Source organism: Camelina sativa, chromosome 1 (assembly GCF_030686135.1).
Source record: "Camelina sativa cultivar CO46 ecotype springtype chromosome 1, ASM3068613v1".
NCBI lineage: Eukaryota > Viridiplantae > Streptophyta > Magnoliopsida > Brassicales > Brassicaceae > Camelina > Camelina sativa.
The window spans coordinates 4,729,014-4,755,550 of NC_141880.1; the positions used below are offsets into that span (position 1 = coordinate 4,729,014).

General features: G+C 36.8%; 8 protein-coding genes and 1 pseudogene across 18 annotated transcripts; 5 read left to right on the forward strand and 4 right to left on the reverse strand.

Moving 5' to 3' along the window:
* Nucleotides 1-537: 537 nt before the first annotated feature.
* Nucleotides 538-2,214, reverse strand: LOC104776331 (ras-related protein RABA4d). Its single transcript, XM_010500375.2, has 2 exons — nt 1,749-2,214; nt 538-1,114 (listed from the first exon to the last, which is right to left on the reverse strand). Exons 1-2 carry the CDS (start codon nt 1,973-1,975, stop codon nt 673-675), a joined length of 669 nt encoding a protein of 222 aa, XP_010498677.1. The 5' UTR covers nt 1,976-2,214; the 3' UTR covers nt 538-672.
* Nucleotides 2,215-2,410: 196 nt separating this feature from the next.
* Nucleotides 2,411-4,442, forward strand: LOC104776342 (chaperone protein dnaJ 6-like). Its single transcript, XM_010500386.3, has 8 exons — nt 2,411-2,559; nt 2,841-2,939; nt 3,044-3,145; nt 3,368-3,427; nt 3,530-3,636; nt 3,727-3,809; nt 3,913-4,003; nt 4,097-4,442. The coding sequence occupies exons 1-8, from the start codon at nt 2,518-2,520 to the stop codon at nt 4,299-4,301; spliced, it is 789 nt and encodes a 262-aa protein (XP_010498688.2). The 5' UTR covers nt 2,411-2,517; the 3' UTR covers nt 4,302-4,442.
* A 551-nt stretch (nt 4,443-4,993) lies between these two features.
* Nucleotides 4,994-6,697, forward strand: LOC104776350 (protein cornichon homolog 1-like). The gene is made up of 4 exons (XM_010500399.3): nt 4,994-5,285; nt 5,902-6,083; nt 6,184-6,306; nt 6,411-6,697. The coding sequence occupies exons 1-4, from the start codon at nt 5,211-5,213 to the stop codon at nt 6,469-6,471; spliced, it is 441 nt and encodes a 146-aa protein (XP_010498701.1). The 5' UTR covers nt 4,994-5,210; the 3' UTR covers nt 6,472-6,697.
* A 764-nt stretch (nt 6,698-7,461) lies between these two features.
* LOC147949543 (uncharacterized) lies at nt 7,462-8,966 on the forward strand (annotated as a pseudogene). Its single transcript, XR_015586855.1, has 2 exons — nt 7,462-7,525; nt 7,791-8,966. The product of XR_015586855.1 is annotated as an uncharacterized LOC147949543 (transcript).
* Nucleotides 8,686-12,540, reverse strand: LOC104776368 (serine/threonine-protein kinase Nek7). 2 transcript variants are annotated; one of them, XM_087495369.1, is made up of 13 exons: nt 11,845-12,540; nt 11,506-11,572; nt 11,250-11,315; nt 11,109-11,155; nt 10,948-10,993; nt 10,765-10,845; nt 10,623-10,665; nt 10,475-10,524; nt 10,274-10,355; nt 10,152-10,201; nt 9,980-10,053; nt 9,841-9,892; nt 8,686-9,759 (listed from the first exon to the last, which is right to left on the reverse strand). In XM_087495369.1, exons 1-13 carry the CDS (start codon nt 11,976-11,978, stop codon nt 8,866-8,868), a joined length of 1,686 nt encoding a protein of 561 aa, XP_087351495.1. In that variant the 5' UTR covers nt 11,979-12,540; the 3' UTR covers nt 8,686-8,865. The 2 variants fall into 2 exon arrangements, with proteins under 2 accessions (XP_087351495.1, XP_087351531.1); XM_087495405.1 differs by having other exon boundaries at nt 10,948-11,018; nt 11,845-12,495.
* A 1,713-nt stretch (nt 12,541-14,253) lies between these two features.
* LOC104776380 (uncharacterized) lies at nt 14,254-15,663 on the forward strand. 3 transcript variants are annotated; one of them, XM_087495516.1, is made up of 4 exons: nt 14,254-14,613; nt 14,699-14,894; nt 14,970-15,092; nt 15,356-15,663. In XM_087495516.1, the coding sequence occupies exons 1-4, from the start codon at nt 14,300-14,302 to the stop codon at nt 15,476-15,478; spliced, it is 756 nt and encodes a 251-aa protein (XP_087351642.1). In that variant the 5' UTR covers nt 14,254-14,299; the 3' UTR covers nt 15,479-15,663. The 3 variants fall into 3 exon arrangements, with proteins under 3 accessions (XP_087351642.1, XP_087351668.1, XP_010498739.2); XM_087495542.1 differs by having other exon boundaries at nt 15,006-15,092; XM_010500437.3 differs by having other exon boundaries at nt 14,270-14,613; nt 15,001-15,092.
* Nucleotides 15,664-16,717: 1,054 nt separating this feature from the next.
* On the reverse strand, nt 16,718-19,409 carry LOC104776390 (serine carboxypeptidase-like 16). The gene is made up of 14 exons (XM_010500450.3): nt 19,158-19,409; nt 18,932-19,077; nt 18,773-18,849; nt 18,562-18,684; nt 18,379-18,481; nt 18,249-18,286; nt 18,061-18,162; nt 17,896-17,982; nt 17,750-17,818; nt 17,597-17,668; nt 17,402-17,520; nt 17,191-17,304; nt 17,070-17,115; nt 16,718-16,973 (listed from the first exon to the last, which is right to left on the reverse strand). Exons 1-14 carry the CDS (start codon nt 19,286-19,288, stop codon nt 16,893-16,895), a joined length of 1,308 nt encoding a protein of 435 aa, XP_010498752.2. The 5' UTR covers nt 19,289-19,409; the 3' UTR covers nt 16,718-16,892.
* A 1,197-nt stretch (nt 19,410-20,606) lies between these two features.
* LOC104776398 (transcription factor TGA6) lies at nt 20,607-25,580 on the forward strand. 7 transcript variants are annotated; one of them, XM_010500477.3, is made up of 10 exons: nt 20,607-20,780; nt 22,223-22,274; nt 22,362-22,543; nt 22,744-22,818; nt 22,911-22,970; nt 23,091-23,168; nt 23,530-23,581; nt 23,887-24,158; nt 24,236-24,481; nt 24,604-25,580. In XM_010500477.3, exons 3-10 carry the CDS (start codon nt 22,478-22,480, stop codon nt 24,748-24,750), a joined length of 996 nt encoding a protein of 331 aa, XP_010498779.2. In that variant the 5' UTR covers nt 20,607-20,780; nt 22,223-22,274; nt 22,362-22,477; the 3' UTR covers nt 24,751-25,580. The 7 variants fall into 7 exon arrangements, with proteins under 7 accessions (XP_010498779.2, XP_010498804.2, XP_010498764.2 ...); XM_010500502.3 differs by lacking the exon at nt 22,223-22,274 and adding an exon at nt 22,577-22,652 and having other exon boundaries at nt 22,362-22,542; XM_010500469.3 differs by having other exon boundaries at nt 20,639-20,780; nt 22,228-22,274.
* On the reverse strand, nt 25,127-26,528 carry LOC104776433 (NADH dehydrogenase [ubiquinone] 1 alpha subcomplex subunit 6). Its single transcript, XM_010500511.2, has 2 exons — nt 26,286-26,528; nt 25,127-25,578 (listed from the first exon to the last, which is right to left on the reverse strand). Exons 1-2 carry the CDS (start codon nt 26,502-26,504, stop codon nt 25,396-25,398), a joined length of 402 nt encoding a protein of 133 aa, XP_010498813.1. The 5' UTR covers nt 26,505-26,528; the 3' UTR covers nt 25,127-25,395.
* Between the last annotated feature and the right edge of the window lie 9 nt (nt 26,529-26,537).

The following is a 26,537-nucleotide window of genomic DNA, read 5'->3' on the forward strand; positions in this document are numbered from 1 at the left end:
TCTTTGTTATAATTTTTTCTTTTTTCTTTTTTTGTATGCAAAGTTGTTTGTACTGGGGATTGCACAACACTAAATAAATATCGATTTTAAGGGGAAAGAGTGAAGTTTGTTCTTTATTAACGATAAGGATACGAGGTCGTCACTAAAACGAGTCAAGATCGTGCTCGTCAGTTCATAGGAGAACTGACAAGTGAGTCACGACGAGCTCGGAAGCTAACAGGAAATTATACAGAAAATAACAAGAGTCTTTCTACGCAAAGTATTGCTCTCGGGGTATTGTACGCGAGTCTGTCCCCTTTCTCCAGTGAGTACTGTTTCTTTATATAGTAAACTCTAGACCGAGGGTTTTCTAGGGTTCCCATCGTGAATTCCCGAGATTGCCCTTTACGGATTACTAATGACTTGCAGCCAATTTCGTCGGGCCGGAATCACAGAACTCGTCTTATTGGGCCGAGTGGCATATTGCGGCGCAGCCCATGTCCAACAAAAGTGTTGCTATGTAATACAATGAGGTGGAATTTGGTTTCACCCACACACTTTTCTCTAGTAAACCTTTGGCTTATTGTTTCGTTTCAAAGAACAAATGGCCTAACACGAATCATAAAACGGAACCCAAAAAAAACAAGAACAAGAAAAAAATACAGTAGTTTCTCTTTTCGTCTAGTAAAAGAATTACGATTTGCCGCAACATCCACCTCTTTTCCCACTCTCCTGCTCACTAGGGATGATGATTCTAGTTCCTTTCAAGAGACTTGAATTACCATCGGCGTCATCATCATCAGCCGTTAGTGATTTCTTGCTTATTATACGGTATATCTCTGTCAAGATTGTCAAAAATGCTGTTTCGACATTTGTAGCTTCAAGAGCTGAGGTTTCCATGAAGAACAAGTTTTCTCTTTGTGCAAACTCTTGTGCGTCTTCCGTTGGCACTGCTCTTAAGCTTCCGAGATCGCATTTGTTTCCGATTAGCATTATCACTATGTTCTTGTCCGCATGTCCTCTTAATTCTTCCAGCCATTTCGCCATGTGATCGAATGATTGACGTTTTGTCATGTCATAGACCAACATTGCTCCAACTGCACCTCGGTAGTATGCGCTTGTCACCGCCCGATATCTGCAATAGAACAAGAGTCAAAGTTTTGATTCATGTGCATACGTGTCTAAGAGAGCCTTAAGACAGAGTGATCAGTCTCTAGTATACATGAGGGTGATTATCGACCATTACATAGTATGTTACCCATTTTCCCATTATTGGCCATGCAGAAGAAAAACTAATTCACACAAGTGGATGATCATGTTCCTAGCTAGAGTAACAAAAGCAAATGTGGAACTATCTGGTTTTTAGTAAAGTTCATACAGAACAATCTTTGGTTCTGATATATTTCAATAACCCACATGCTTCTCCAAATACTGTGTCGCAACATACTGGTTATTTTCAATCTCGAAAACACAGTACTAATAATTATCATTTGTATTAGAACTTTGAAGACAAACAAAATTCAAGATATTCCAACCAGCCTGTGATTCATATATGTTTAACTTGTTGGCTAACATGTGAAGAAGGCATATATGGCAAAACTAATGAATGAATGGGATGAGTTGTAAATGTTACCAGCAATAACCAAACTGGGTTGTATCCATGCATTTCTATATTATATACATGCCAATGCTACTCTTGATGAATGATTTTCAAAAAAAGAAAAAAAAAAAGGAAGTGCAAGCAAAGGAAGATAAGAAAGCAAAAAAACCTTTCTTGGCCAGCGGTATCCCAAATCTGAGCTTTGACGGTTTTGTTATCAATGACGAGCGTTTTAGTCTGGAATTCAACACCGATGGTGGCTTTAGAATCGACGCTAAACTCATTCCTAGCAAACCTAGCAAGCAGCTGAGTTTTGCCAACCGCGGAATCACCGATCAACACCACTTTGAATACGTAATCGATCTTTTGGTTATAATCTCCATACAAATTAGACATATCTATTCCCCTCTTATTTAAATACTAGTATAGATTAACAAAAAAAACAACAACAACAAGAAAAACAGTGACAATCAGAAAAATTTCAAGAATTCACGAAACACGAAAAGGCTCCTCTCAAACACAGATCAAAACGCGACGGGTCTCGGTACAAGACACTCAGATCACAATGAATGGTGAGAAAAAAAATTATTCAGAGAAAGCAAAAGAGAGGATTAACGGCCGATGCGGGGACCATGGATCACAAACTTCACCCTTCATCTTGGCCGTCTATATTATTTAACTCGCAGCTTAAAAAACTAATGGCACGGTACGGTAAAAATCATAACCGGCGAAATCAGAACCAACTAATTTTAAACCGAAGTTATTACCAAAAAATCAAATTCGGTTAGGTTTTAGAATGTTAATATAGAGAGGCGGCAACACAAAAGGTAATTGGCGCCATAAACCTTCTAAAGAAGCTTTTTTTTTTTTTTTTTTTTTTTTAATAACTTGACTGCTTCTCTAGCGAGTGTGTGCTTTCTCGCCCAAGGACGTTGGAAATGGAGAATGATGGGAGATCCAGTGAGAAAAATCTTTACGAGGTTATCTCTTTATCCTCTGCGAATTGTCTCTTTTTGTTTCGATTTCTGTCTGCGATTAGGATTTATTAGGGTTTTCATTTCTGGATTTGGGGCTTGTCCCAAATTAAGCTTCTGATGAATGTTTTAGTGTGATAGTCTCGTTGGTTGTTAGGATTGTAAAAGCCCGAACTTTACTTGTTTATATGATCCGAAGTTTTAAACTCTGAGAATCCCCTTGGTTTGTTGGTGATTAATTCTATGATTAGAGATCAATGAAACGAACTAATCCTTGTTCCTTGTAGGCTCTTGGTGTGGAATCAACAGCATCTCCACAGGAGATCAGGAAAGCATACCATAAGTTAGCATTGAGGCTTCATCCTGATAAAAACAAGGACGATGAGGTTAAACGTCTGCTCTTGAGTGTTTTAATTTAATTTACTTTTTTCAATGGGTCCAATTCAGTTTTACATGGAAACATGAATTCTTGTTTTCTGATTTCATACAGGAGGCTAAAGAGAAATTTCAGCAGCTGCAAAAGGTGATATCCATTCTTGGTGATGAAGAGAAAAGAGCAGTCTATGATCAAACTGGCTCAGTTGATGATGCTGTAAGTCTGGTTCTTGTTATCTTCATGATTTTAGTTTCAGAATTTTTAAAACATGCTTGGTAATTTGTAGATTGTTTACATACTTTTACACAGCACATGTATCAGTCTCTAGTACTATCTCCAGCTTCTGTTCTAATGAATTTGGTGAAAGAAAGCTTTTAACTTTAAGTAAGAATACTGCTAGGGTTTTCTTACAAACTGGTTTTGCCATCTTATTATTAGGATCTTTCGGGAGACGTGGTTGACAACTTGAGGGACTTTTTCAAGGCCATGTACAAGAAGGTAGTGAACACCATACACACTTAGTTCCTTTTTGGACCTTGCACACAAGTGGTTTTTCTGTTTCCTTAACATACTAATTCTTGTGACAATTGTGTTGTATAGGTCACCGAAGAAGATATTGAAGAGTTTGAGGCCAACTACAGGGGTTCTGAATCCGAGAAGAATGATTTGATTGAGCTGTATAAGAAGTTCAAGGGTAAAATGAGCAGGTATATACTATCCTCCCCTTGTTTTCATTATTGTTAAGTTTGTGAATTGAAAGTTTATATAGGCCATTATGGGCACTATATCTCTTGCAGGCTTTTCTGCTCAATGCTTTGCTCAAACACCAAGCTTGATTCACACCGATTCAAATATATGATTGATGAGGCCATTGCAGCGGGTAGGCTTCTATGTCTCTATCTTGCCATAATTCTGTGTACAGAACGCATTCAAGTTCTGATTTGTTTGCACATTATGAAACGATTGTTTCCTTTTTTATCCAGGAGAAGTGAAATCAACAAAAGCTTACAAGAAATGGGCAAAAGAAATTTCAGAAATGGAACCTCCCACGAATCCTCAGAAGATGAGACGGAAGTAAGCTTCTCATATGTATACCTTTAATCCAATAATATTTCCCTCTGAAGTTAACTTTGTTGTAACCTGTTCTAAAATTTCCATACTTTCCAGACCAGCAAAGGGTGCAGATAAAGATTTATACGCTATGATATCCCAGCGAAGAGATGAGAGGAAAGAGAAGTTTGATACAATGTTCTCGTCACTTGTATCTAGGTATGGTACCAGTGCGGACAGTGAGCCAAACGAAGAAGAGTTCGAAGCTGCACAGAGAAAAGTTGAAAGCCGGAGATCATCGAAGAAGTCAAGGAAAAAGTAGGATTTATGTTGTAATTTTTGATCTCTAGCCTCTGTCGGTTTTGTGTTTGTGATGGAAACCAAGATTAGCGGAAATTGGATCTTAAGGTTATAATACTTGTGTAAACAGTGTTTGTGAAATCTGTATCGTAAATTCTACTCTCTCCTCTTTTGCAACTTGCATTCATCATACATAGGTAGAGTTGAGTATGCCTTCACAGATTTTCATCATGCATTCATCATGCATTTTCACAGATTTTTAGACTAAAAAGCTGATTGTGATGTTGCCTTCCTTCTTTCAAACTAAGACAGCTGATATTTGAGAGTAGTAATAAAAGCTGATTTTACCCATATATCATGTCTTCGTTCTTACAAACTAAGAAAAACTAAAAAATTTAATTCTATGATAAGTAACATTGCATAGTAACGTAAGTTTCATTGTTTCAAGCCAAATGAAAACGTTAAAATTGAAAAAAAATCTATAATTGTTTCTTCTTTTAAATGTTGATAATGATGAAATGTAATATTATATATTATCAATATATATTTGTACTTAATTGTAGATTTTAAAAAAAAGGCTGAGTAGGCAACTCTTAAAATAAGAAATCTCTTGAAATCACAAATTATGTATTGCTTAAATATATATCTTTTTTAAAAATCTAGCAAATCAACGAAATATACTAAAAAGAAGGAAAATAACAAAAGAAAAAGAAGGGAAATATTGGTAAAAAAGAAAGTTAGAACCTAAAAACAAAAGGAAACCAAAATATAGTTCAGAAGTTACAAGTAAAGTACAAACTAGGTAGGATTCAGAAGAAAGAGTTCAGATTTCCAAAAAGGGTTTAAAGTATTTATTAGTCTCTGTCTCTGATAATAAAATTTTAGTCTGGTCTCTGTGAGATTCTTTGGAAGGAAACCAAAATATATAGAGATGGCTTGGGATTTGCTTTTATGGATAATCTCCTTCTTCGTCAGCTTGGCTCTCGTCGCTTCCGTCTTCTATCAGGTAAATCTATTACTTTTGTTTTGTCCCCTCCTTTACTTTCAATCCATTAATTAGTTTGAGATTCTTAAATTCGAGATCTGTCCTCTCGGATTTCCTTACTGTTCAAATCCTTAGTGTCGGAATTCTCTACTTCTTTTTTTTTTTTTTAAACCCGAGCAACTTAGCTTTTTGCTGGGCGTAGTTAAACCCGATCAGAAGAAAAACAAAATTAGGAATGGCACAATTTTGATCTCGTACCCGCAATTTAGAACTTTTTGGGTCCATAGAGGAGAGGTTTCATTGTTCGTTCTTTTGCTACTAACTCAAAAAAGTTGCTCTTATTTCTGATTTGGATTTGTCTGCAATGTCTGACTACAGTAGTATGTGAGATGAAACTTCGTCAATGGTAACAGATTTAGTGTAAAGCTCTTCTTTTATTGCGAGTTATTATAGTCATTAGTTTTGATTGCGATGTGATAGCTGAGTACATGTGATTCAATGAGGTTAGATACTAGTAATACCAATAGTGTTTACTTAAAACTAACTGCCTTTTCTGATAATGAACAACGCATTGAGATCCCCTTTTACTATTCAATTTTTGTAACTGATGTTAGTGTGGTTCTTTTTTTGTGTGTAGGTTATCTGTTTAACGGATTTAGAAGCTGATTACCTGAACCCTTTTGAAACAAGTACCCGTATCAACCGCTTGGTAATTCCTGAGTTTATCCTCCAAGGGTCACTCTGCCTTCTCTTCCTCTTCACATGGCATTGGGTCTTTTTTCTCGTCGCACTCCCTGTAACAGTCTATCACGCTATGTTGTAAGCATCTCTCTCTCTATCCATCCATATTTGCTATTGATTCTTTCTTGATTTTTACATGCCTGGAAACTAATTAACCACCTGGTTCCGTTGTTTTTAGATACAATGAGCGGCGTTATCTCATTGATGTCACTGAAGTGTTCCGTGCTATTAGCTTTGAAAAGAAGTTCCGGTTTACCAAGCTCGGCTTCTACATCCTTCTCTTCATCATGGTTGTCTTTAGGTAGAAAACACTACAACTTTGGCTCTCCAATATTTAAATCTACTCTCATTTTGGCTCTTTTACTATGAGTTCCTACAATGAGTTCATAATTTTTTTATTTGCAGGCTTACTCTCTCGGCGGTCTATAGCTTCACGGAGGACGATGATCTGCTTCATTTGTTTTGATTTATGCGCTCTGCTTTAACCACTCCCCATTTATTTGCTGAGTGTGTTTGAGAAAATTGTGAGACGGGTTTTACATCCCTGCTTAGAATTAGCCAATTAGGGATTCATGATGTAGCTTTATATAATGTACTTTTACTGGAAAATTCCTCACAAATCTTTTGACATGGATTGTTTCACTAGTTTTTTGCACAATATAATGTTTAGTCTCATAATTGGATTCATGAAATCATTTATCAAGAATGAGGATTGGGGAATGGTTGGGAATAAGGCTACATCGATCAGGAGACTACTAGACTCTAAATTAACTAGAGACTCAAAATCAACTACTAGATACGTTAAGGTCAAACTATTCAATCCAAGCCAAAAGATCATGTCAAGATACAAGGGAGGCTACACTTTCCATACTTGGCCGGGGGTCAGTGGGTGCATCTTTCTTTTAACTCACAACGATTAGGCCACTTAAACCAGCAAATAGGCGCTGTTCACTTACCTAATCGAAACCAGAATACATCGTATACATACCGCGCAAGTATGTTTTACATGATGTTTGTTCTAAATTAAATATTAGAGATTAATACATCAGAGGCAATGCCATATATATATATATATGAAACTCTAGAATTTTATTATATATTTATATGCTATGCCTGCTATGCATATATCATTTTTATATGTTCATAACCTTACAATAATTTTGAAATATGTAAAATAAAGTTATTACTATAGTTACATAAAACTTTTTAAGGGAATGCATTCATTAATAATATACCGCGCAAGTATGTTGACTTTACTATAAAAGACCTTGTAATGCCAAGGTAATATATACCTTACCTACTATAAAAAAAAAGTTCATTTACATACCTACCATAAAAAATGTTGAATTAGCCTAAAAATGGTGAGTTGAATTACTAATTATGAAGTTGACAAAAAAAAATTTTAAAGGGTATAAATAGGCTTTCAAGCTGAGAATGAATTCATAAGTTTTTGTATCCATCCTCACTCATCCCTCAGTAGCCAAAAAGAAGGTCAAGCAGAGAGAGTTCGCACTTCCAAGGTTTCTTTCTGTATTGCTCTTCTCTATGACTCTATCTTCTCTGTCGATGATGATCAATGTTTGATATCGTGTCTTAATTCCGCCATTACTGTGTTATTCCATTTCTTGGTCATTGTTTATTCGAATCAACCTCTTATTTCGAGTTCTTGAGTCGCTTGCCACTTTTGCGTACGTCAATGTGAACGATTGTCATGTTGTCTCTTAGGTTTTGATTTTTTAAAATTTGGTTCCTTGTGGCTCATTCTCTGTTTATTTCTTGAAGTAGAAAGCTTGGCGTTGAAGAAAGTGTGTGCAAATGGAAGAGAATAAAAAGTTAAGAGTCACCAAGTTGAAGAAAGAGCGTCTTCGTAAATCATTGCTGAAGGCCAAGTCTCAAGCCTCTGATATATTGTCCTTCACGCAATCATGGAGAGATCTTGAAACTCATTTTGCTTCAATTGAATCGGATCTTGTGAAGAGGTCACAAGAGATTGACTCAAAGGAGGAAAATCTGGAGAAGTGGTCACATGTGTTGAAGTCAAAGGCAAAACTTCTGGAGAAAAGTGCTCGGGAGATTGCATCAGCTGATGGATTCAGAAGACTTGTTGAAGAAAACCAGAAGAAACTGGATAAGCTAAAGAGAGAGATCGAAACTGAGGAAAAGAAACGTTTACAGCTTCAGAAACTGAACCATGATCGTAAGATTGAACTAAAGTGGACAAGAGAGCAAGTGGATGCGTTGCAGAAGCATGAGATGAAACGCGACGTTGTACATTTCAAAGAGAAGAGCTACGAGGAGATGTCGGAGGAGCAACAGGATAAGTACGAGGAGATCTTGAAGAAACATAAGTCGGTGGAGAAGAAGCTGAGAGATTGTACCAGAGATCTTGCACAGAAAGAAGGAGAGCTTCGATGGGTGAGTATGCGGTTGACAAAGCGTTGCGTGGAACTGGAATGGGAAAAGAGAAAGATTAACTTGGAAAAGAGCAATATGATTATGTTGCGTAAACTTAACGAGGAAGCAGAAAGGAAGCTGCAACACTTGAACAGAGCACTAGAGGAGAAACAGAAAGAGGTTGATTCGATTGAGAAGATATTCCGGTGAACGCAGGAACGTGAAGGGAAGAGGAAACAGCGATACCAGTGGAGATGAAAGTAGCTTAAAGAGAGCAAATATGTAATAGTATGAGAAAACTAGCTCACATATAAATCTTGAACTTAGTTCGAGTAAAATATTACATAGGACAACAAATAAATTGATTGTTCACAAACTAGATTGAAAACTGATGAAAAAGAAGGCATTTATACATATTTGACAAATACAAAAAAGGGAACATTTCTCAAACTCAAACTCAGGTTGCTTAGTTGAGTTTGTCTGAAGACAAGAGTGTCTTTGCGAACCAAATTGCAGTGTCCCTAGCCGAGACACCATCTTCCCCAAATGGTGTAAGCAAACCAGCAAGTTCTTCATATTTCTCTTGCTTTACAAGCCCTGCACATTTCTCCAATAAACACTCTAATGCATCTGCCCTTTCTTTACTTTGCGGCAGACCCAGTTTTGTGAGCTTACTTAGTACTGATGACATTTCACTCGCTGTTAGTTTCACCATCTTTGCTTCATCGCCCTTCAGGCTTCCAGACTCTTTTTCTATTGGAAGTTCAGTAGATGAAATGGACACAGTTCGCTGTTCCTTTGGCTCAGGTACTGCTTCCTGAGTTTCAGCTTCTTCGATGGCTCTTGGAGGGGGACATATTACTTCTTGTGCACTCACAACCCCAACATCAACATCAAGTAACTGAGATTCCTCAGAGAACATATTTTCAGTTTCTTTTGACACAGCATTTTCTTCGGTTTGCTTTTCTGTAGAGTAAATTGCAATCTCAGGATCGACTAATCCCTCATCCGACTTATGGCTAGTAGACTCAGAAACCGTCAATGTGTCACAGCTTGGATCGATTCTTTTTGTAACAAGTTTATCTTCTGCACCATTTGCGGATGATGCTGGTTGTGATGAGCTGCTAGATCCAGTCTCTGCATTCGTCCAGAACGGGTATAGATTTTCCAAACTGCGGGAGACCTCGCTCTTCTCTCTGGAATCTCTTTCCTTCCCAAACTTCCCAGGCAATGAGTTTCTTCTTGCTTTATCTTTTGGGCTTACTGACTTAATCGGGAAGACAGGAAGATAAATAGGCGACAGGTTTTGGCATTGAAGAAGGTACGGTTGTAGACATGGGTTCCTTAACAGTTCACAGGCCTGCAGGATAGTTATTACATGAAATTAGCCAAATATTGAATATTGCGCACAATCAATAATGATATATGTGCATAAACTTACTGTTGGGCGATACTCTGGTTTCTTCCTAAGCATAAGCTTTATCATTTGTTTCCTGTAATATGAAATAGTTGTGACTCGTTTCATGCTGTTTGCATAGGATTGAAGTGAATCATGTTTCTTAAATGAAGAAGAAACTTACAAGGTAGAGGAGTAGACAATTGGAAGAGGAGACATAAGGGATCTGTTTATTTTGTTGGTAAGTGCAGCCATATCCTGTATATTTTCCACACAAGTTTAGTTTCAGAAAAGTCATGAACACATTGAATCACAAAAAAAAAAAAAAAAAAGAGAGATAAGAAAGATAGGCCCACCGGAGCTTTAAACGCAGGCTGGTGTGCTGTAATTTCATACATACAACAACCTGAACAAAGCAGCATAAATGTGATTCCTTTTAATGACTTAAAGAAGTTCACATATTGAAAGCTTAACTTACCCAGCGACCATATGTCAGATTTGTATCCATAGGGTTGATCTTCTAATACCTCAGGGCACATGCTGTTAGGAATACCCGAAACCTATGAAAAGGTACTATGGATGAGATATTCTAAATAGAAGTAATTAGATAATAACTAAATGTACAAATGGGTGCAGAGAGATACTATATATAGAAAACAAAAATTTGTAAATAACACACCATGGAAACTGGCTTTTCTGGATTTATAAGTTTCGCCAGACCATAATTACCTGTGCCATGAGTAGAGAGATTAAAGCTAACTGGATCATAAAAAGACAAATTTATAGTTTTGATTGAAGAGTAGATTCAGTCTTCTCATTTATCTTACCAAGCTGAACGTGATCATCTTTCGGAAGGAAGATATTTGAGCACTGCAAAGATAATCAAAAATCAAAGAGCCATTCTTCACGAAATAGTACAGAAAGGAATCACACACCAACAAAAGTAATGAAGTATGATTTTATATATACCGTTAGATCCATGTGAACTACACGGTTTGAGTGCAAATAGTTAACAGCCAGTAACAATTGTGCCAACCATTTAAAGATTCTCTGTAGAATCACATGCAAATTCGTTATGAGTCAGCAAGACAGACAGTAACCGCACATCGTTTGTGTAGAGAACAAAAGAATAAACTGAAATAGAGAGATTACTTCCTCTGGAAATAACTTTCCTCTCGCTTTCTTAATAGCATTAGCCCTGATTTGGAAAAAAGAGTAGTTGCCTGATTAAGTAATCCACAACATGGATTTAGCTTTAGGCAGTAGAGAAAGATAATAAATGGTAAATAAAGATTCCAAGGGATTTAACTCACATGTTCCCTCCCTCACAGAAAGCAGTAAAAATGCAGGCGTTATTGTCCTGTGAAATTTGCAAAGAATCTGTTAAAACTGATGAAAATCATTATAACTTTGTTCATAAACAGAACACATTTATTGATGTCCAACTTTTATACCTTGTCAATCCAAGAATCTTCATACTGCACGATATAAGGATTCTTTAAACTTGAGAGCAATTTCATCTGCAACACAAATAAGAGAAGTTGATGAATTTAAAACATTGACCTGAGATTTAATGGAATAACATACACGAACTGGAAAGTTAAATGCCAAAATCAATCAATTAGGTGGTTGAACAAATCCAAAACCCTGAATGCAAATAAAGTGGTAATATTTGTCTTCTGAATTTAAAGATCATTGATTTTAGGTTACCTCTTGGCAAGCGGTTTGCTTTAACTTGTCAGTGTATTTAGCAAGGCAGATCTTCTTCATTGCATACCTAATCGATACCAAGAACCATAAAGAAAGACATGAACTAAAAACCAACATATACCACAAACAGCTTTTTAGATCAAAACAGAATACAAACAAAATTATGAATTTTTCAGGTAGAAATTAATCTACACAACCAAAACTCATTATTATAGAGACCAAAAAAAAAAAAACCCAAAACCTTGCACTAGATACAGTAAAATCGTTCGTCTCTTAAAAACCCTAATTAGAAATAACCAACTTGAAATTAAGACAATCGCGGGGGGTTAAGAATCTTACATTTTGTCTTCAATTTCATGAAGAACCACGAAATCGGAAGATGACTTGCCTCTCCTAACCTGCTCCAAGACATGATAGTTGTCGAGAGTGAACTTATGTTCCTCTTCGCAGTCTCCATTAGCCTCCATTTGCATGAAATCTTCAACAACCAAAAAAAAAAAACTCCCAAAGAAGCCACAAAAGCTAACACAAAATTTTCAGCTTGAAGAGAACAGCTAAAAGGGACAAAGACAACCCATCAAAAAAAAAAAAAAAATCTTGGGATGTCAAGAAAGAGAAGACGATCAAACGCAAGTCCTGAAGTCCCCTAGTAGTAATAACAAAATCAATCAATGGTGAGAACTGAGAAGCCGAGGGCGGAGGAGGAGGAGGGGATGTTGAAATCGCCCACCTTAACAAGAATCCAACGTCACGTCTTTCTCGGCACAGAATTTACTTTTTTTTCTTTCTTCTTTTTTCCCCCTATGGTATTTTTTTTTATAATGTTTTAGAGAAAATACTAATATATTATTAGTTGGCAAAAGTATTTTCATTTTTTTTAATAGAGTGTCGGTCGGCTATGGAATTGAAAACGTTACCAAAAGTTGGAAACGCTCACAAGATAAATTGATTTGAAAAAAAAAAAATTACTAACTTCCCCAATTCATATTTATTGGGTTTTTTTGCCGTCAGGTTCCCAAGTTCTTTTTTAAGGATAATGTTTTTATGTTTGAGCATGACTATAATAAATGGCAAAAGGTTTGATAAATGAGAATGTAGTTTTTACTTTTGAATTACGTATATTTTATTTACATTTTTCAGAAATTATGTTACTTTATGAATTCACATGATACATGATGTATTATTTGGCGAATTAACTGTATACATGATGAATAATACTGTCTTTCAACTAAAAATTATGATACTACCAAAAAAAAAAAACTAAAAATTATGATATTCGTTTACCGGATAACTGAAATTGTGTAATCACGCACGAAAGAAATTTACTAATTTGAAGGTCGCATGGTATAATCAATGTAAAGTTATTTACTAGGTCAAAATCATTTTGTTTAGATGTGACAAATTTAAACGAGAAGAGAAAATAATATACTTTCGAATAACTTGTGAACGACATATTTTAAATATTAACACAAACAGATTTATCACTTGGGTTTATCGATCTCATCCCTACATTCATTTCATGATCAACGTCCGCAACTGTCTTTAATTCTGAACTTAGATAATAATCATTTAAGTTGTTCTCTTTTTTTTTTGGCTAAATTGAAAGATACATTTTACATCCAAATTAATCACCATACCAGAGATTTCCGAAAGGTTGTCAGCTATAGGAAGAAAATTAGAAAAAAAGAAGTCTTGATTTATTGTGCTCAATTGAAGTCATCATACACATAAACTGATTTTGGTGAAAAATCAGTAAATGGTTTGTTATAGAGGTTGACCACTTATCCACCTCCTGAAAATGCTTTACCGAGCTCTCCACTGGTTTATATACTCCTTCGTGTGTCCGCTTTTCATATACTGTACCTGCTTTAATTGTGTTACAAATGTCATCATCTTATTCGCATATATCCTTGCGTATCTACCAAAAAGAAGAAAAGAAAGTCAATCTCATAAAGAGAACAATGGATTGATTGCGTCAATGTCGTTGTTGTGTCATTAAATTTTTATATCCGTGGTAGAATGCACATTCTTAACAAACGAAAATGCGTATTAATTAAATTAGACAAACAAGAGAAAAGTAGTATGTATAATAACCATCAAACTGATTGTGAAATCATCCATGGCCGCCTCCAATCATCAATAATGGAATAGTTGAGAGATCTGATCTATGCTTGAGTTGTAAGGAAAGGTATACTAACATATCGTGATCACCACTGTTTCACCATAAATGCCAAATGTTAAACAATTTGAAGCTTAAAAGAAAGAAAGATGAATTTTTCTTGAGAAGAAAGCAAAGGTCAAACTAATGCCAAATGATTTGTTTGGTACCGTTAAGTTGGCGCCATAAACAAAACTTTGATAGAGAGACAAAAGTCATATTCTCTCATAAGAAGAAAATGAGCCGCGTGGAGTTACCAGGATCCACAGCACAATATATGGAGGGCATGCAAAATTAGTTACAAGAGTAAACTACTAAATGATAAAGACATAAAGTCTAGTTCTTTGTTGTTTACACATTGTACATTTTTACCTGTAAGTCGAAAATCAGACAAAAGCACCTGAAAAAAAAAAAAGATGACAAAATCTATGGCAAGCAACATACAACATACAACATGGACAGGACATTGTTCGTCTCGATCTCGACCCAAATCTATTCGTCTAAAATATTAGAAAGAGCAATAAATACAAAAGTGTGTAAACACTTCAACTCCATAAAAGGTTTTTTTTTTATAATGCACCATCTGCCACGTGGCTTTGTCGTTTCGAAAAAAGAGTTTCTTTCTTTTTTTTTTGGATGCAGTTGAATGAAAGAGAGGATGCAACAATACTCAAATTAGGGTTCACTGTACTCAAAAAAAAATATATTGGAGACGCGATGGAAGTAGTAGAACTAGACTTCAAGTGTTCCGATGTTGGAATTTGGAAGGAGGCTCTGTCTTCTTACGAGTCCCGAATCGAGTCACTGAACAAACCAGAACTCGTCTCTCTCGACCAATTCTACCGCAACGAACTCCCTTGTCTTCTTCACGACCGAGACCCTAACCCTTACCTCACCACCTCCGAGCTTTCTCAACTCATGAAATGGAAGCTCTCTCGCGGCAAATGGCGGTACTTTCTCTCTCTCTCTTCTCTCTTCTCTCTTACGAGATTGAGTTTTACCCTTTTGATGATGGTAATTAATCTTCTTTCCAAGGCCGCGTCTGCTGGATTTTGTGTCGTCTCTGGACGATTCAGTGGTGAAATCTGCTTCTGAGAAAGCTTTCAAATCGCTCCCTGACATCTCCAAGGCTGTGAAAGAGCTCACGGTGCTTAAGGGCGTTGGTCCCGCCACCGCCTCCGCTGTTCTTGCTGCTTACGCCCCTGACATTGCACCATTTATGTCCGACGAGGTACATCTCTCTTTCAATCTCTGAGAAATCAAGAATTTTGGATTCTTTTTCACTTTTCCTCTGTTTTTTTTTAAGTTTTATTTTTGGGTGAACTCTAATGTGGAAGGAAAGGCAATGGAGGTGGCTCTTGGTAGCTCAAAGGATTACTCTTTGAAGCAATACTTGTTGTTTGTAACCAAGCTACATGATAAATCAAAGGTTAGTTAGTTCGTTAAGTCTCTCTAGAGTACAAGTGAACTTATAATGTGTTCTAAGCTCTGTCCATACTAGGATGACACTTTGAAACTTAATTTCCACAGAGTCTTGCTTACTCTTTAATTTCTTTCACTCTGATACTGTGGTAGAAAACATCTGAGCTTTGAAGTCTTTTTAATATTTTTGGGAATGTTAAGAGGTAGCAGTTTTAAATTTGGACTAGTTGTGTTGCCTTAAAAATCAGATTATTGGATGGATTGTTGTAGGAATTAAAGTTGAAGGGAGAGTGGGATGGGCCTTCAGATATCGAAAGAGCTCTATGGAGTTGCACTGTGCGTGCAAAGTCACAACCAGAGAAGAGCTCTTCGGGGAAGAAAAGAAAACGGTAGGAGACCAGAAAGTGAACTTTGTAGAATTTGTGTAGATTTATCTCTTCTTTCATAATCAAGACAGAATCATGAATTTATCACTTCAGCTCTTTTGGAAGTCATATCCGTAATTGTTGAACTGTAGTAAGTGTTTTCGAATGTTTTATCAGAATTCTGAGTGTTTTGAGAATCATGTAACTTGTCTTTTTACTTGGCCTCAAAACACAAAGTTAAATTCTATACAAACCACCATATCAATATGTTGCAAGGATAACCATCTACAGGAGGAGATATGTCTTGTGGTCGATCCTAAAGTCTCCAATCCATATACATAAATTGTTTGGTTTTTGGGGTAGAACTGCTGAGAGGCTGTTACAGAGGTTGGGGAGGATGTTGTGTTTAATATATGCATGTGTGTTAGAAGAAGAAAACTGAACTTATTGTAAAGAATTGATTAGTATTGGAAACAACCCAACTCATTCACAACATCCTCGCATGCTAAAGATGATGATGATACGGTGTAAATAAAAAAGAAACTTAATTTTTGATCTCCTGCTTCATTTATTCGGAAAAAAACGAGAACTATGCTTTTGCCTTAGAGCTCAAAGATGATTCTTATACATTACACTGCTCTCTTTTAAATAAGGGTACAACAGAAAGTGATCTTAATATAAAAACTAGGAACCATAACAACAACAACGAAAACGAACTGATGTAAATAAACAAATCAAAGCACAATAATACTTCGTTACAGGTGAGCCTCCTTACTCCACTCACTGACTCAATTCCATCTCCCACTCACTGACACATCCATCAAACAGTAGCAGCAATAATACTGGTGAATTCATCAAATGCACTGGGTGTAAGGGTAAGCACATGATCAAACCACTCAACTTTCCCCCAAATTTCACAACTTGCGCTGCTGGGCCTTTCAAGCGCAATCTCGGCTGGGGGTGTGTTGTTACTCTTCAATAGAAGAAGACAACACCTTTGTTGGGCTTTATGGGCCGTTACAAAATTGTATTACTTTTGTCATTTTCTCCCAACTTTTATTGGGTTCGTTCTCTCTCATACATGTTCTAATTACGGAAGAATCAACAGAAGTCGATATCAAGATTTTTTTTGTCTGAGGAACTATAGCAGTTGTGAAGGTATTTCAAGATTTTATAAAATTTCATGACTTCATGAGTTTCAAGTGAGCATAATACTTTAGCAGGTACTAGAAACAAAAAAAAGGGTGCATTCTTTTATTCAAAATACTAGAGAAAAGCAAACTAGTAATAATTACGTAGGCAGAAAATAGTCAACATCTTTGTTTTCTGATAAATAGTCTTTCCCCACCTAAAATATATTTCAGATGATATATCAAATCAAACCAAACACTTTCGGTTTCAACACCATGACAAGACCACTCCAAGGGTCAAGTTTGTGTGTTTTAAAGAGGTTGGTCACTTATCCACCTCTTGAACAAAATTGAATTCTCCTCTGGTTTATAATCTAACGTGTGCCCGCCTCCCTATAATAAACCAAACCAACAAACCGATTTTTAAAAATGTGATGTAAAGAAGATTTGCATTTATATGTCGACAAAAAATGTGGATGTAAGAGTTACTTTCACAGTTGCAAATGTCATCTTGTTAGCATACGTCGTTGTGTATCTGCAAATTAAAAAAGGTTGGACGAACATTATTCTTATACAAATGAAGAAAGAAAAATTGATATGGTATACTTACCCAGCAACTTGATCGAGTATCATCCATGGCCTCCATTTGTCAATAACGGAATAGTTGAGAGACTTTATCCAGTCATGAGTTCCAACATAAGGTGTTAGCATGTCGTGATCTCCACTATTCACCAGACACACCATGCAACCCAGAAAAAAACTTATATAGACAACTAACGAAAGCACAAGCTAGTAACGAAAGTAGTTATTTTTGTACTGACCTGAAGATGAGAGATCGATAACCTTCAATGCTGTTCTGCTTATGGTATGGTACGCTGCTTTTTATGTCTTTATTGTTTTGCAAACTCCATTTACATCGTTCCCATTTACCTGTAGTTCCCTGCAATCAAAAATCCTCATAAGAGTTTGATCATCATATTTTATCATTGATCTTATGATAAACTAGTCATATATACCTCCACAACATTGAGTGCTCTGCGTACGGTCTCGTTATTGGCCCAGTATTCAGATAGCATAGAACGATACGACTGCCAAAAAAACCTTGTCAATATTCTTCTCTAACTAGTTGGTTGTTTAGTGGCTAGTCCAAAGATACCAAGAAGGCTTACATGGCAATCAGGAGATGTAAGGTCACATTTTGGTGCTAGAATAAGGTTTTCATATATTCCAGAAACACACTGTAAATAACCACAAATTCTAAGTTAGTGATTATATTTTTTCACCATTTGCGCCAACTAAATTCCAGATTGTGTACCTTGTCATAGTCTTCAATGTGTTCCAAGCATTCTGTGTTAAGAGGATCTACAACAACATAGTTTCCTCTACAGCTTTTCTTCAGAGACTACAAAGTAAGAGTTTGCTAACTACGTCTCTATTGTGACAAAAGACGAAAGCATCCTAGATAATTGTGTAACTGTACCTCATATAGTTCATCAGAGATGAGTGTCATTCTATGAGCAAATTGAATGCGAGAGTTAATATCAAGATCAGAGTCTGTTACCGGGCTTCCGATCACATAGCCCTGTTGTTGGAGGGGCAAACAAAAAAAATCTTCATTCTTAAAATTATCCAGAAGGTATATAGATATAATGGAAAATACTGATGAACCTGAAGCCTTATTTGAGGTTTGCAGCATATACAATTTCCTGTGATAAATTGATGAAATAAATGATCAAGAAACTGGAGTCAAATTAGAAAAGGGCTTGCATGCATAAGGACTGAAGTTATAAGAACTTACCATTTGAGATTTCTTGAACGATGACCGGAATCATCTTACCAGAATAAGAATTTCCGCCGGCATAGAAAGGATTGGTGAGATACTCAGGATGCTTGGCTAGCCACTGCACAACAAACTCTAAAAATGTCTAAAGAGTAATGATAAATGCTTTCTAGTAAATTAATATTTGAGTTTTCCCATTACTTTACGAAGAAACTCATCGACCCTCTTAGCTGATCTTGTGTCACTTGGTATATCAGCTACTGGATTTGTTGAGTAGGAGAAACCAGTCCCAACAGGCTGATCCAAATAGATTATATTCGCAAACTGGAACGAAGAAAAGATCACAAAACTTGAAGATGAAGAAGAGTTTCATTGACTTTATATATAATCATGAATACAACTAGTGTCTAACCATTGTCCATGAATACGTAGTAGAGACCAACGTGGGGACACTTCCATTGTAGGCCTCAACCTTGAAACCAAGGGGCCCTGATTTTTGTTTTCCAATTCAAACAAGTCACTGAATCATTCTGCAGAGACTGATAAGAATGCGCTAAAGAAGATTTATTACCATTCTCATAAATAAGACCAGTGAAAGAAGAGCAACCAGGTCCTCCACTTAACCAGAGAAGAAGAGGATCTTGTTCTGGATTTCTCTCAGATTTGATGAAGTAGTAGAACATTTGATCTTCCTCTGCCTCTCCAACACCAATGTACCTTAATCATTTAACTCCAAAGCTTAGAATACAGAGTCATACATTAATTATTATAAGGCTACATTATGAAGAGGAACATACCCAGTTTCGAGCTCGAAGGGAAGAGGGCCATCAAAACCAGGAAGATATCTGACGATAGAACTTGAATCAGCATGCTTAGTCAACAGAAGAACAAGTTGCAGCAGCAGCAACTTGGTTATCCAAGAACCCATCTTTTTTTTTTTTTTTTTTTTGGAGTTTTATGACAAAAACATCTTTATACTCGAAGAAACAGAGACGTTGTTGACCCAAACAAACATCTGTTTTGGTCTTTGTTATTGTTCCGTCTGCAACAGGTTAAAGAATAGAAAACTAGGTTTTTGAGATGAAAAGTTGGGCACGTGACAATGCACGTGGAAGGGACAAATTCGAGTATAATGTGCTTTGCAGTTTGCACATGGGAGAAACAGATCAAAGATAAAACAATTTTGGTCAACTTGTTTAAACTATTGTTAAGGTTAACAATCTGTTATCTGTGTATGAGTAATGAGTGAGCCTTAAATGAGCTTCTTTAGCAGGTGGAGACAAAAGGGTGCATTCTTTAATCAAAGTACACTAGTCACGTTCGCATCACGTTTAAATCAGGGATCTCTCTGTTGTCTTCTGATAGATAGTGTAACATGTAACATTTATTTCAGATAAAAACGAATCAAACCAAACAATTCCGCTTGAACATCAATAAGATCATTCCAAGATTAAGATTTGTGTGTTTAAAGAGGTTGGCCACTTATCCATCTCTTGAACAAGAATGTACTTGGAAGGGACAACATGGCGTGTAATTAAATGCTTTGCAGATTATTGAACATGGGAGAAAACCGGTAAAAGACAAAACTATTGTTTCAACGATATTAGCATTGCCTAAAAAACCGGTTTAGTAAAGACAAATGGTAAGGTTAAGATATGTGCATGAGTTTCAAGTGAGCTAGTTTAGCAGGTCGAAACAAAAAGGGTGCATTCTTGTCTGGACTACTCTCAGTCTCAGACTTGATAAAGTAACAGAACATTTAATCTTCATCTGCCTCTCCAACACCAATATAACTTCATAAATCAACTCCAAAACTCAGAATACAGAGTCAACATTATGATTAAGTACTGTACTATTACTATATATGAGGATGATGATGGAGAGAAACAAATCCTTGTTTCGAGCTCGAAGGGAAGAGATGTGATGATAGAACTAGATGCAGCATGTTGAATCAACAACACAAGCGTAAGCTGCAGTAGCAGCAACTTGAAAAATCCAGGAAGCCATTCTTTTTTCTTTTTTTTTGAGTCTTTGTTTAATGACAAAACACATATTTACAGTATACTAAAAAAACAGAGGCTTTGAATTGAGCCGTTGACTTTACCAAAGATGGAATTTTTTCGGTTGAAAATCGGTTTAACTATATAAACCGGTCTAATTGCCATATCTAAAAAACTAAGCTCTGTAGTAGGAGATATTTTGTAATATTAAGAATATAAAGGTTAATTGGTGGTAATAAGAATAGTATGGGGGTTAAGTTTGCAATTTCCCGTTCGATGTTCTTTTGGGGATGGTGGGTTTTTTTTGTAGACAAAACGACGTCTCGGTGATTGAAACTACGGGATCGTGTCTCTCTCTGCTTCTTCCTTCAATCCGATTTCGGACAACCTTTTACTCAGACAGAAGATTTCGTTTCTCAGGTGAGCTTTCTTGCTTTCTCCAGCTCTTTGTATCCTCTGGTGTTTGTTTTTATTTTATTAATTCTTGTCTGAAGTTTCCTCGTTCTTTGTTTTACTTTTGTGATTGGAAAGCTTACATTTTTTTTCCTCTTTCAGTTTGTGTGTTTGCCTTTGAGATTAAGACCTAGTTGACTTTCAGAAGCTTAAACAGTTTCATACTTTTTTGTTTGTTCATTTGATGACGTTTTCAGCTACTAAAATCCATCTAATTCTCTTGAAACAATATTGAATTTCAAATGTTAGTATGCTTTGAATTTCATGTGTCTGTTGAATTCTGATAAGAGGATAGATTTTGAATCCTCTGTGGTCAGTTATTGATTTGAGTGATGAGCTGCTATAAGCTTATTTCTCGCTTGTGTTCGATTTTGAATCAGCTGTTTATTATTGTTTCAGTCGATGTTAGTACTTCAACCGTTGTCTTCGTTCCTACTCCAATTCCTAAAAATACTCAGTTAGTTAAGCTACTGCAGTGTGACTTAAGCCAGTTTCTGTCAGCCAAGTGATTCTTGTGAGTGTGCCTAAATTCCAAACTGAGGCAGCTTTTTGTCTTTGCATTTACATGAATTCCACTAGTGTTGACTTCGATCTATTGGCTAAGAGGAATGTCTGAACGTAGTTAATCAATCTTAGAGGACTTTTCGGAACTACTTGTTTGGTTGGATAGAATTATATTGGGTTTTCTTTCTTCTCGGTGCCTCAGTGAGTTGCTTTGGTGAACTTAGTTTTATGCAGGGCTAGTGTTTTTATTGCGTATTTTAGTTACTAGTTAGTACTGGAGTCGTCTAGCAGTATATTAAGTTTCCTACGAAATTGTATCGCTTTCCTTTATATCCCTTACACATACATATAGTATTATTCTCCTTTCAAGTGATCTGTTACATTCAATTAGATTTGGCTTGCACTCTTCTTCGTCTTTGGCATCTTGGTGGTTGTGGGGTAGGATTTAGAGCGTTGGATTATCGTTGAAAAAGAGCTCCTTGTTAGATGCCAAGCCTTGATCCTCTGTCTACACAGATGCCCTTTAAGCTCCGTCTCTTGTTATCAGTATCTTTGTAATCATCAAGGGTTCATTTCTCTTTTCCCGTATCCTGCTTTAAGATTCCTTTATGTCTTTCAGTTACCTTTGCTTGCTATGTCTCTAAGAGCATTGATTTTTCGTTGCAAAAGAGTTTCTTGTAGATGCTAAGCTTTGATCCTAACAAAAAAGAACTTTGGATATAATACCCTTTAAAGCTCCTTCGAGTGTTATCTATATCTTTGTTAGCATAAAACTTTCTTTTGTGTTCAATAGTAAGGACCATTTTGCATTCTTTTTAATTTGGATGAGACAAATGCTTTATGGATTATATAAAACTATGGTAGCAAAAGAGATGGTACTTTTAACTGTTTGTTTTTTCATTCAGCACAGTCAATGGTTCACTGGTTGTTCCTTTTCCATATGTATTGGTTGTTTTGGTAAGGTGTTTAGTTTCTCTCTTCTGTTTTAATGTTTATTCACCCTGGTATCTAATAATTTCCTTCATCTTCATTTCCTCTTGGCAGTCGTTGCTCCCTCTAGTGTAAAGTTTTAACACTAGAGGTAAATCACATAAAGTGCCACATCAAAAGGGAGCACAAGTGGATAGTCTCTGCATCAAGTAAACACTATAGAAAGTAATATGGCTGATACCAGTTCCAGGACTGATGTCTCAACTGATGGTGATACAGATCATAGAGATCAGGGGGTTAGCTCGTAATCTGCATCTAATCGTTTTATTATTGTATTTTCTCGAAAATGTCACTCGTGGGAAGCTTGAACCGGGTTCCCTTGGTAAAACTTGGGACGATCTACCGGTAGAGCCAAATCCACAGGACAAATCATTAGTTTATGTTCACCAAACGGCAAATTTATGAATGACATAGTAATTCCTGATGTTAATTGCAGTCTGAGAGGGGGCAAATGATGCTTGCTGCTGCGTCTGATTCCAGTGACCGATCAAAGGATAAGTTGGATCAAAAGGTGATAAAATTCTTCTCTGTGGATGAACAAGTATCTGTTTGTATTGCGCATATTCGTAATCTGTTTTGTTTCCTTTTTATTTTGATCCGTAGACCCTTCGTAGGCTTGCTCAAAATCGGGAGGCAGCAAGAAAAAGCCGATTGAGAAAGAAGGTACATCTTGCATCTGTTCTTGTTTTGGTATCTCTTATATATTCCTCTTACTTCTTTGCAACATCTCTAGAAGAATGTCTATTTGCATTTACCTTAAAAAAATTATTGTTTCCTCCATAGGCGTATGTTCAGCAGCTGGAGAATAGTCGATTAAAGCTGACTCAACTTGAGCAGGAGCTGCAAAGAGCAAGACAGCAGGTTTAACTTTACTTTCTTATTTGGTTTGATTCTGTTTAAGCAACTCTTTATAAAGAAGATAAAAAGAGACCTCAGCCAAGGCCTAATGCCAGTTCAACTTATAACGAATAGTCAGTTAACAAGTTAGTTGAGTCTTGGATTAGTGAAGTAGAGGAAGTAACAGAAATATGGTTCATAGATAGTTTTGTTGGTTAAAGGTGGTAATGCTCTAAAAGTAATCCTTAGGTCCTTCTAGTTTGTTCATTGGATCCTGAAAGCATAAAGAGAATTATATTCTGGATCTTATCAGATTCGTTTTGATGACATTGTATCTGTCACTTCCGTATACATATATATAATTTTCTTTCCTTTTCAATTTTAGGGTGTTTTCATCTCAAGTTCAGGAGACCAAGCTCATTCTACTGGTGGAAATGGTGGGTTGTTTCTTCTCTGTTAGTTTTCACGTTTCAGATTGATCCTTTTAGTTTGTAATTTATAGGTAAGATAAGTGCATATACTCTACTCATTATCAGCATAAGTCATCTCATGGCAATATGCTAAGTTGCTAACGCTTATTAGAGTAAATGGTTTCAAGAGTCAGTGATGATTTGGATAAGAAATTAAAGTAATGGTGATATCAATACTGAAGTTCATATAGTTCGCGCTGGTGTAGGCTGAGGTCTGCAAGGTGTAAGTATTGTGGGTTTGTTCTTGATCTAGTATACTTGTCTTTCTGCAGGGGCTTTGGCATTTGATGCCGAACATTCACGGTGGCTTGAAGAAAAGAACAAGCAAATGAATGAGCTGAGATCTGCCCTGAATGCTCATGCAGGTGATACTGAGCTCCGGACAATTGTAGATGGAGTGATGGCTCACTATGAGGAGCTTTTCAGGATTAAGAGCAATGCAGCTAAAAATGATGTCTTCCACTTGTTATCTGGAATGTGGAAAACACCAGCTGAGAGATGTTTCTTGTGGCTTGGCGGGTTCCGCTCATCCGAACTTCTCAAGGTAATCTCTTTACAAGTTCACAGAGAAAATTTTGATGGTCAGACCAATTTAATTGAGTTGGTATGTTTTCACAACAGCTTCTTGCGAATCAGCTAGAGCCCATGACCGAACGACAGGTAATGGGCTTAAATAGCTTGCAGCAGACGTCGCAGCAGGCGGAAGATGCACTATCTCAAGGGATGGAAAGTTTACAGCTATCCCTAGCTGATACTTTATCCAGTGGTACTCTTGGTTCCACTTCATCTGATAATGTTGCGAGCTACATGGGTCAGATGGCCATGGCAATGGGACAGTTAGGCACCCTCGAAGGATTCATCCGCCAGGTACGTTTGAAATGTGAATACTATCGTGAGATATATAACGAGCATGTATTGTTACAAAGAAATAAATCATATATATAGGAATCTGTCTGTAATGGAGTTCATAGGGCATTTCTTGGTGGCAGGCTGATAACTTGAGACTGCAAACGCTGCAGCAGATGCTTAGAGTGTTAACAACGCGTCAGTCAGCTCGTGCTCTTCTTGCCATACATGATTATTCATATCGATTACGTGCTCTTAGTTCCTTGTGGCTTGCCCGGCCAAGAGAGTGATACACAAGAATAAAGCTCTATACATAATCTTATGACTCAAATAGGGAGGGATACTCCTTCGAAGAGATCACAAAGCAAGGCCTTTCTCAGATTCTTACCAAAAGCAATATTTTGGGCAAGAAGACTAAAGATTTTGAAAATGGTTTTCTGGGATCTCCAAAGACTTTGAGTGTGGTGTGTGTTGTAATCTTTAGCCATCAGGTTGTGTAGTTTATAGAGAGTGAATGTTTATAGGTCTTTGAATATTGAAAGCAGATAGGTCATCAGTGTAAGGTGGAACATGACAGAAGATGGGATCCGTTCAGGAACTTCAATTGTATGATCAAATCTCAAACAGACCAATTCAATTTATATAGAGTTCAAAAAAGACAGCATATTGTTGTGTATCTTGAATTCATAGAAAGATTTGCCCAGCAAACACTGTCACAGATACAATCTCACAGAGGTTTGGCTAGTATTATGCATAACCAGCCTGAGTCAAAGAAAATGCTCATACAAATGAAAAGATCTAATTATTTTCGGGAAGAAGATTTCTTCCAAAAGTCGACAATACAATACTGGCAAGGCTTATGTAAAACTTGAGCATGAACTGAAGCAGCATAACCAGTACAGCTTATGTGAAACTTGAGAAGTAAACATACCAGTTTAAAAGTAGTTGCTGGTGTAGAAATTCTTGAGAAAATCAGTCCTCCCTTGATCCTTGTTTCCAGTATTCTGCACGAGCCCTTCACCTACCACATATTGACCGATGATGTGGTGGCGCTGCTTTGCGTGATCCACAATGTCAGTCAGCTCTTCCATTCCCTTGAATAATAGAAGATCAATTACCTGCAGAAGAAACACCTCAATCAGGACTAGATTGCATTCTAAAAGCACCTTAAACCAAAAAAAAAAACCCGAGATGACTGCAATCATACATAAGAAGATGCTATCAATTGATGGTTCAAAATACAAACAAATCACCACACAAAGCAAATATTAACTTAGGTACCAAAAGCCAACAACGCTGTTACTCATATTACGAGAAAGAACTACATTTTGATTCAAAGTATATATAATGTAGTAGCGGGTATAGTCTATTGATGACAACAGAATCGCCTATGAAAGAATACAAATGCAAAGAAGAAAAGTCTTTGATGCCAGACACAAAGGAACCACAAGGTAACAAAGCTTAAGCAGAATATAACCAGTAAAGCCCCCACCTTTTCACGCTAAGAAATCAACACCCAGCACCAATCCACAAGACACTTTGTTGTTCATAAGATTAGACTACCCAAAAACCAAGGCTTTGTTGGCATAAACTACTTCCCTAAATTCCAAACGGTTAAAGGTGTAAGCTTTTTCACAAAGCAGAAATAAACTCTAAATCAGCTTAACAAATAAGAAAAAGCTCATTTTTTGGGTCAATGTGGTAACCAATCCAATCCTACCAAGACGTATGACCAATTTAGGGGAGACTAAATTGATTCCATCTCCGGCAATCGCAGAGAGGACCCTTGTCCTGGGGTTAATCAGAGTGAAATTAAGGCAAGTACCTTCGGGTCGGTGATGTGAGCGTTGTTCCGAATCTGAGCAGAGATTGCAAATCGGAGCTGAGAAGGCGCGACGACATCTTGAAGATTGTAAATGTCCATGATTGTGGGGATAGATCTACATGCAGCTCTAAAGAAATCGAAAACACGGCGACGAGCTTCCGTCAGGTTAGCTGAGTTCGGTGGTACACCAATCTTCCTCAACGTGAAAGGTGCCGCCATTTCTGATCTATCGAATCGCGAATTCTGTCTACC